This window comes from Cebus imitator, unplaced genomic scaffold (genome assembly GCF_001604975.1).
Source record: "Cebus imitator isolate Cc_AM_T3 unplaced genomic scaffold, Cebus_imitator-1.0 Scaffold429, whole genome shotgun sequence".
Classification (NCBI taxonomy): Eukaryota; Metazoa; Chordata; class Mammalia; order Primates; family Cebidae; genus Cebus; species Cebus imitator.
Window position 1 is genome coordinate 615,441 of NW_016107744.1, and position 9,932 is coordinate 625,372.

The following is a 9,932-nucleotide window of genomic DNA, read 5'->3' on the forward strand; positions in this document are numbered from 1 at the left end:
AAAAAAAAAAAAAAAAGAATAATTTTTGTGATTGGTATTGAATATAAATATCTACCCTAGAAATAAACTTTATATCAAAGAGCACTTAAATAGATATTTATATTGTGAAATTTAAAGATCAGTGGAACAATGAACTTTCAGTTTGTTCTATGATTGCCATAGTAAGTCTCGAACTGCATGTTTTCTACAGGAAAGAAATCTGGTGAAGACAACTGTCAGAACCATTTTTAAAAATGTGCTTGTTTCTTAACTTCTTAGAGCCATTAATAATATACTCTATCCTATGTGGAGACAACATTTCTCACCCTTAAATTTGATCAGAGGTATCTTTGAGTGGTAGGGATGCCTACTAATAACAAAGAATAACTACTAAGTTAAAAAATACAGTTTAGGAAATGCCTAACAAGAAATTTCCCATTGCCAGAAATGGCTTTTAAAGTAAATAGAAAAATAAAGACTTTGTTGAAGTTTTTAAGATTGATAGTCTATAAAAATTATAACAGTAAAATCATGATTTTTTAAAAGTATACAATAGTCCCCCCCACTTATCCTTGGGGATACACTCCAAGACCCTCAGTGGATGCTTGAAACCATGGATAATAGCAAACCCTATATATACTTATGTTTTTTCTGATACCTATACACCTATGATAAAGCTTAATTTATAAATTTAGCACAGTAAGAAATTAGCAGGGAAACCTAATAAAATAGAACGATTATAACAATATATTGCAATAAAAGTAAAGTAAGGGCACTGTGATACTGCAATAGTCCATCTGGTAACTGAGAAAGCTCCTAAGTGACTAACGAAAGAGTAGTGTCTATTGTATGGATATGCTGGATAAATAGGGGATTCATGTCCCATGTGGGATGGAGCTGGATGGCATGAGATTTCATCATGCTCATTTGAATGGCATGCAATTTAAAACTTATGAATATTTCTGGAATTTTCTTTTTAATATTTTCAAATTGTTACCAGTGGAAGGTGTCCAGGTTCTTGGCGTTTTGAGCAAAGAATTGGACAAAACACGCACAGCAAGGAAAGAATGAGGCAACAAAAGCAGAAATTTACTGAAAACAAAAGTAGGTTCCACAGGGTGGGAGCCGCAGGAGCACAGGCACTCAAGACCCTTCTTACAGAATTTTCTAGGTTTAAATACCCTCTATAGGTTTCCCATTGGTTACTTGGTGTACACCCTATGTAAATGAAGTAGTAGCCCACAGTCAGTCTGATTGGTTGTGGAAAGCAACTAATTAGAGGCTGAAGTGAAGTTACAAAGTTACACTCCTATGCAAACTTCAATTTTCTGTATGCCATGCAGAAGAAAAGAGGGGTTTGCAAAGGGAGTAGCTTCTGGTCCTTTTGTTACTTAGGTGTGAAAAGTTTGGGATTTTCTTTCAGATTTAGCTATAGGAAGTCAGCACGAATAAGCCTTAGGTTCCCTGCCTCCAGACCCTATTCTCCTGTCTCAAGATCACATTGAACCCTAGGTAACTGAAACTGCCTACTGCATGTAAGGAAGAACTACTGTATTTTAATTACATTAACTCCTCTAAATTATTTTGGTCTTAAGGTAGAAGGGAAAATATGCATTTGAAGGGTCAGTTCACTGACACTACTATTTAATATGCATTTTTAGCCAGATCTAATAGTCACAAGAAAATAATCACTAACATCCAGGAACTGACCTGACCCAGCTATACCCCAGTGTTGGGAGATAGCTTGACATTCATAGCTAGGCTATGATTGTCCTATAGAACACCAACTAATCAGAGAAGGTCACTCTGTGACTGTGATGAAGTAAGGCCAAAAAAAAAAAAAAAGACCAGTTTATAATTTTGTCTAAGCAGAGACAAAAACAATGCCACTGTGCAAACCACAAAAACATTAGCTTTTATTATTAATAATTGTACTCAACAGTCTAGTAACATTGATATTGGCCAGGAAGCTTGGTAAGATAATCCAATCATTTACCTATGCAGAACAGACTGAAACAAAAACAAAGCAGGCACATAATAAATTTCAGCATAAAGACCATATATGGATGTGATCTAGTACAAGAAGGCCACTACTATTTAGTCCTACTTCACAGATTTGGTTCTTAGTTAACTACTTAATTAGATGGCATGTATTTTGAAATTTAATGTGAGTTTTTTTTTTAAGTACTCTTGGGAGTTAAACACAATTGTATACTGTGTCTGAAATGGACCTGGCTCCTCTTCTTACACTGTCAGCAATTAACTGAAAAAAATTGATAAATACTATGTAATTATCAGTTACTGTTAACCCAGGCAAACAAGTTAATTTCAAATGAAACATGAAATCAGGCCGGCATGGGTGGCTCATGCCTGTAATCCCAGCACTTTGGGAGGCCGAGGCAGGTGGATCCCCTAAGGTCAGGACCAGCCTGGCCAACATGGCAAAACCCCGTCTCTCATAAAAATACAAAAATTAGCGGTCATGGTGGTGCGCGCCTGTAATCCCAGCTACTCTGGAGGCTAAGAACGGAGAATCGCTTAGAGGAGGCAGAGGCTGCAGTGAGCAGAGATCGTTCCACTGCACTCCAGCCTGGGCAACAGATGGAGACCCTGACTCAAAAAAAAAAAAGGAAATCAGCCACGACTCAGATTTTTAATGCTAACAAGACGTTTTGCTTTCTAAATGCACATACTTTAAATACAAGGGTGTGAGGATTGATATTTTCACAATGTAAGTGGTGTTACGAAAATAATTACGAGAGCTTAATGGTAGAAAACTACGTTTAACTTGACATCGCTAGCAGCCAGCAGTCTAGCACATTATAGGTACTAAACGATGTTTTAAATAATTTCCCAAATCACAGAATTCCCTTCCAACAACATAATATACTCACCTCCCTGAAAAAAAAAAAAAAAAAGAAAAAAAAAAGGAAAAAATCCATAATACAGTCATAAACTCTTCATAGATCAAAAAAGCATTCAATTATTATGCTTGAAATAGACTTACTGGGTCTAAATTCACTTGTTTCAATTTTGTATTACTACCCTGGTGGCGATTTCACTTTTCATCATTAAGGACGTCCCCAAACTCAAGGACGTAAGCTTCCAATATTCGGATAAGCAGTGCAGACGCAGCCGGCCAGGATGCCAGCAGTGCCTGCCTACGTGAGCAGGGCTATGTTCCCCGCAGCAGCTACAGCGCATGCTCGAAGCGGGCGAGGCGGAGGCGCGGGGAGGCGCCGGCTTAGCTGCAGGGGTCTCGGCCAAGGTCGGCTGTACCTGGACCCTGGGGCGGCTTGGGCAACTGTTGGACGTGACTGCGTTCAGCTGCGTCGGGCTCGCTTCACAGACTTGCCCAAGTTCGGGTGTCTTAGCTGCCCCTTTGCCACCGCAGGCCTACCCCGCCCGCGTATGAGAAGTCTGTGACGGGTGGGGGGCGGAGCTAGCCAGCGCCGGGACCGCTGATTGGCTGCGTCGGCTTCCTTTTTCCCCTTCCTGGTGTCCCCTTTTAGGCGCGGAGCAGCAGGCAGCCAGCCAGCCGGGAGCCGGCCGTCACAGTCGGCTGGGTTGCGCTTTGCTTTTGCAGTGAGGCATTGACCTGCCCATATGACTTGGCGCTCTCCACCAGCAGGAATTTCCAGAAGGAGTTTGAATTTTTGTGATTTTTTTGAATATTTGGTTGGTGGAATATGTTGGCATTTATGTTTGCTTCCAAATCAGTGTCTTGCTCACAGCGTAGATGACTTTCTCTCCGAAACGCTAAGTATTCTCTCCCGCAGGAGCGCAAATCCTTGTTTTTCATGACAGATCTCGACGACAATATATGCAAAAGATATATAAAGATGATAACTAATATAGTTGTATTAAGCCTGATCATTTGCATTTCCTTAGCTTTCTGGATTATGTCAATGACTGCAAGCACCTACTATGGTAAGTATGAATCTTCTAAATTATTTCTCTGTAATCTAGTCAGTGGAATTAAAAAACATGCCATTGTGAAATCCAAAACTCTTATTATCTGATGGTTATGAATGATTGTGTTTACTTAACTTACATAGCCTGAATTTAACTTACTAACGTGATAATATAAATCGTGTCTTTAATAAATGCTTGCTGTGATAATTCGAGTTATACCTATTAATTTTTTTAATTGTTACTTTTTATAAGATAGGGTCTCTCTGTGTTACCAGGCTGGTCTCAAACCCTTAGGCTCAAGTGATCCTCCCACTTGGTTCTTCCAAAGTGCTAGGAATACAAGCCACCAGATCGGGCCTAGTTATGCCTCTTTCGAAATGTCTTTATATATTGTGTAACTATTCCATCTGCCTTGGTGAAAGATCAGTGAGGTGAACATAGCTTTGTACAGCAATTACAGTTATGCTTTTAATTTTGAAAAAGAATATTAGTAATGGGCCGGGCCTGGTAGCTCACACCTATAATCCCGACACTTTGGGAGGCCGAGGCGGGCAGATTACCTGAGGTTAGGAGTTCCAGACCATCCTGGCTAACATAGTGAAACCCTGTCTGTACTAAAAATACAAAACTAGCTGGGTGTGGTGGCGCATGCCTGTAATCCGAGCTACTTGGGAGGCTGAGGCAGGAGACTCACTTGAACCCTGGAGGCAGAGGTTGCAGTGAGCCAAGATCATGCCACTGCACTCCCACCTGGGCAACAGAGCAAGACTCCTTTCCAAAAAAGAAGAGAGAGAGTATTAGTAATGGTTTCACATGTTCTGTAAAAATAATGAGAATTAAAGACGGTACAATATTTACATTTGGAGAGCTGAAAGACTTATCTGCCATTTCGTTGCTTTAAAGGAATAGACTCCTTTTGAAGCCTAAAGCTACATTGCTTAAATATAAAGTACTCTGAACTCAGATCTTTAAGCTTTTGAGGTGCTTTAGAGCATAAGCCTCTGTGTACACAAACTTCCTTCTCCTATAAAAACAAAATACTGGTCAGTTCACAACAAAGGAAAAACTGAAAAGGAGAATGAGAAAGTGAACTGTCTTAAATGGTTATATCATAAGGGATTGCCATTTCAGACTGTGGTCTTTTTGCAAACAGACACATGAATAATTGGAAAGGGTTTTCCCGGGTACAGAAGCTCTCAGGGTTGTTCATAAAAATTCACAGTGGGAGATCCGAGTTTTAGGGGAGAGGTATACGAGAAGATTCTTGTTAGTGCCACTATTTACTATGACTTGAACTAAATAGAATAAATCAGGATTTGTAAACTGAAGTATCCCTCTGGGGGGCCAGTCACCTAATACAAATGAATGAAACTGCAAGTTTTTGTGTATTAGACATGTGGTAATAGTTTTCACTTCCAGAAATAGGATATTTCTCATCTTTTGTTGAATACTTGGCCCTTCTTGTCTTTTAGTTTTCCTTTTTTTTTTTTTTGAGACAGAGTTTTGCTCTTGTTGTCCAGGCTGGAGTGCAGTGGTGAGATCTTGGCTCATTTGCAACCTCTGCCTTCCAGTTTCAAGCGATTCTCTTGCCTCAGCCTCCCGAGTAGCTGCGATTGCAGGCACCTGCCACCATGCCTAGCTAATTTTTGTATTTTTAGTAGACATGGGGTTTCACCATGTTGGCCAGGTTGGTCTCAAACTCCTGACCCGTGAGCCACCAAACCCTGCCTATTTTCCCATTTTTGATAGAAACACACGCAGTAGTTCACAGTTTTCTTTACCATAAGGAAATCACTTAGCCTGGGCGTTTAGGCGTCTATCAGGAGTGACGGGAACTTTAAACAGGAAAGCCATGGCCTGATTAAAGGAAGGGACCTTTCTTTACCTTTAGTCAATTCTGCCATGTGGGGCAGAACTTGTCAATTTTAGAAACCAAGAATGTGGATTTTTATATGGTATCTCCTACTCTTTAAATATTGACTCACTCTGCTAGCCAATTGTCTGTGAGCTGGATGCAGCCTTTGGAATAATCAATTTCTAACCATTGAATAAGGCGTGCTCTAAAAGGCAGAGAGAGGAATAAGATCCCGTTAAAAAAAGAGTTTGTTCTGGTGGTCCTTGAAATTTAATATGTGCACCCTTTAAAAAACAGAACCAGAGATTCATTTCAAATATCTAGATATCCATTATTATCATAAATAGCAGTAAAAGATTTTTTATACTTGTACATAACTTATTTGGCCATTCCCCAATAAGACTGCTTCTCTGAAAATATGCATGCATGTCTTACCATAAATACAGTTATGCTCCACATAACGATGTTTTGATCAATGGTGGACCACACATACAACATTTTCCCATAAGATTATAATACCATATATTTACTGTACTTTTTCTATGTTTAGATACACAAATACCATTCTGTTATAATTGCCTGCAGTATTCAGTACAGTAACATGCTATACAGGTTTGTAGCCTAGGAGCAATAAGCTATAGAATATAGCTTAAGTGTATAGTAGGCCCTACCATCTAGGTTTGTGTAAGTACAGTCTGTGATGTTTGCATAACTGTGAAATCACCTAAGGATGCATTTCTCAAAACATATCCCTGTCTTTAAGTGATGCATGACTGTATTTGTCTTTGGTGACTTCATCTCAGTGTTTGTACTTATGACAATATTTTAATCCAAAAGCAGTTACAGAAGTTAACTGCCAAAACACAATTTGTGCTCCACCTTTATAATTTTTCAGGTAACTTACGGCCTATTTCTCCATGGCGTTGGCTGTTTTCTATTGTTGTTCCTGTTCTGATCGTCTCTAATGGCCTCAAAAAGAAAAGTCTAGATCACAGTGGGGCTCTAGGAGGTATGTTTTTATTTTGAATGTTTACAGTAACTAATAAGTGCTTGCTTATATAATTTAAATATATGTTTTCTAAATTCTAAATATATGAGACTGACTAAAAATCATAGTGTTATATATTTTAGACAATGATAAAGTTATATCTTGCTCAGCATTCCTATTATCAAAATTTCAGAAACTAATGTACACTTGCAGTGTAACATACAAATTAAACTTTTTAATTGATACAAAGTAGATTAATGGGGATAGATGAACCTTGACTATTCTGCTCCTTTAGTTTGATTAATTTAGCAGAAACCCTGGAGTACTCCTCCTAGATGTAAAATAAAGCATTTTGAGAGAATAACTCTTGGAAATTGCTGTTAGTAATCTCAAACAGAGCAGTCCAAACTTAGTGTTCTAGATTAATTTTCCAAAACTAAGTTGGGAACAGGCCATGTATTCATTCTTTTAGTAATTTTTTTTTTTTTTTGAGACAGTCTTGCTCTATTGTCCAGGCTGGTGTGCGGTGGCATGATCAGCTCACTGCAACCTCCTCCTCCTGGATTCAAGCGATTCTGGTGCCTCAGCCTCAGAGTAGCTGAGACTATAGGCCTGTGCCACCATGCTCAGCTAATTTTTTCTGGTATCTTTATTAAAGATGGGGTTTCACCATATTGGTCAGGCTGGTCTCAAACTCCTGGCCTCATGTGATCACCCGCCTGGGCCTCTCAAGATGCTGGGATTACAGGTGTGAGCTACCATGTCTGACCCATCTTTTAGCAAACTTTTATTGAACACTTACTACTATGTACCACTGTTCTAGAAACTTGGGATAGATCAGTAAACAAAAAGGACATGGTGTCATTTCTTATGGCACTTATATTCTTTAGGGCAGACAGATAGTAAATAAAATAGATATAACTTTTCAGGTATTCATACAATTTATGACAAAAATATTAAAAGATAATTAAGTGTTAAGTACATACGTTGGAAGATGTGGTGCATTCTTTTGTAGATGGTGTCAGGTGCTTTTCTCTAAGGAGGTCATTTTACATTGGTATCTAAAGAAACTAGTGATGAGATTTGACAGAATCATGTTCCAGGCTGACAGAATAACAGGTGCTAAAGTCCAGATATCTATAATCCTGGCTTACTTGAGAATAAGAATAGTAAGGCTCAATTTGACTAGAAAATAATAACAATAGGAAAAGAAGCGAGAGATAAAATTGAATAAATATGCTCTAGCAATGTGCTTTCATGGTCCCGTGGTTCTGTCAGTTTCGCAAAGGTCAAAACTTTTTTACTCTTTTTCTTAAAGAGGGAACCCCAAATTATATAAGCTTTGGGCTCCACAAAGCCTGGATCTATCCCTTATTTCATTTTTAGGTCATAGAGAGAATTAGATGAGATAATTTAAAGTTCTTACCTCATTGGCTGGATGCATAGCCAACATTTATTTAGTGCTTATTATTATTAGGCAGAGTTCTTCAAAATCATGCCAATTCTATTCATAATTAAGAAATATTGTTTAAGTTCTATTGTGAGATTTCTTTTTCTTTTGTGGGGTAGAGAATTAAAGTTAACTGGGCATATTGATATCTTTATATGAATTTTATTTTACCATATAATCAGTAAGTATTAGGAATGGTTATGTTTTACCTATTTAACAGGTGCTTATGTCACATTTACTATGTAGCAGGCACTGCTGTTATTTCTTTGGTAGTATTAATTCATTTATAACGTAATTTGAACAATCTCTGCTTGAATATAATAACAAGGAGTTATGTTTGCTAAAAAACAGTTCTTTCTGGGCTGGTCAGATGGCTCACACCTGTAATCCCAGCACTTTGGGAGGCCAAGGCAGAAGGATCACTTGAGTCCAAGAGTTTGAGACCAGCCTGGGCAATATAAATGAGACTTCACGTGATGGTGCACACCTGAAGTCTCAACTACACAGGAAGCTGATCGTGCCACTGCACTCAGCTTGGGCAACAGAGTGAGACCCTGTCTCAAAAATTTAAAAAAAAAACACTCTCAGATATACTTGCCTTAGAATTTATTATTCTTATAGAAAGAAACGTCAAGTCCTTCTTGAAATTCTGTCTTCCTTTGGCTTCTGTGCTGTATATTTTCCTGCTTCTCTGACTTTTATGATCTCTACTGTTGTTTCTTTCCTGCTGCAGTTTCCTCTCCTCCCTTCTAGCCCTTGAGCCTCTACTCCTCCCCTATATTGATTTAGAATTAAAAAATATGTATTTGGAACCAAATACTGCTACCTGTTATCAGTGCAAACTTGGGCAAGCCACGTAACTCCTAGGAGCCTCACTTTCTTAATCTCTTATGGAATATCTCCAATAGTAATACCTTATGGGCTTATTGATGAAGCTCAAACAAGATATTATATGAGGTAACACATCTGTGTAAACTATACAAAAATGTTCATTGTTAGTTATTATGTACTTTCAACCATATTTTTATACATGAATGACTATTAAATTGGCATTGCCACAAACATTTATTTCTTCGTATCTCTGCTCATATTACTCCTCCCCCTCTGACCTCTCTCCTACCTCATTACATATGCTGATTATTGTTATCATCTGCATTAATAGAGAAATACGTATCGAGATTTGAAGGAAGAATAGACAGTTCTGGGCCGAAAACAATGAAAACTGCCGAAAATTAAAACCAACACTTGCAGAGTAAAATTAAATGAAGTATTCCCACTTAGAAAGTTTCTGGTTCTAGGCTTCTTAGTGCTTTATCAAGTATTCTTATTGAATAGGATTCAAATCTAATAAGGTCATTTCTTTGCTGCTAGCCCTAACAAATGAAAATGATCAAATGTAGTAGCAGATGGAAGCAAGTCATTAACTTGCTTTCAGTAGTAACTGATAGTTCTAAAGTCAGGTAGCAAAAATATAATATGTATGTTTCTAAAAATTATCCTGGTGGTATAATATGCCGCTTGATCTCCTTGACCATAAAGGACATCTACTAGATTATAAACTCCTTGAGGACAGAGTATTTTATGCTTCTGTGTTCCATGTTTCTTTGAATAGTGCTAGATACATAATAGATGATTAAGAATATATGTTTGATTTTTTAAAACCTTTGCTTTTTTCCTAATTATTTCATTCTATAAAATGTTTATCTTATTTTTTATTCTTTTTTTTTTTTTTTTTTTTTTTTTTT

General features: G+C 37.9%; 1 protein-coding gene across 3 annotated transcripts in view; it reads left to right on the plus strand.

The window, feature by feature from the left end:
* Nucleotides 1-3,498: 3,498 nt before the first annotated feature.
* Nucleotides 3,499-9,932, plus strand: part of TMEM19 (transmembrane protein 19) — a 43,150-nt gene continuing 36,716 nt past the window's right edge. For all 3 annotated transcript variants that reach the window (XM_017510077.2, XM_037731904.1, XM_017510076.2), the window contains exons 1-2: nucleotides 3,499-3,909; nucleotides 6,645-6,758. In XM_017510077.2, coding sequence (XP_017365566.1) covers nucleotides 3,780-3,909; nucleotides 6,645-6,758 — 244 coding nt within the window. In that variant the 5' untranslated portion in view covers nucleotides 3,499-3,779. The remainder of the gene's footprint in view (nucleotides 3,910-6,644; nucleotides 6,759-9,932) is intronic.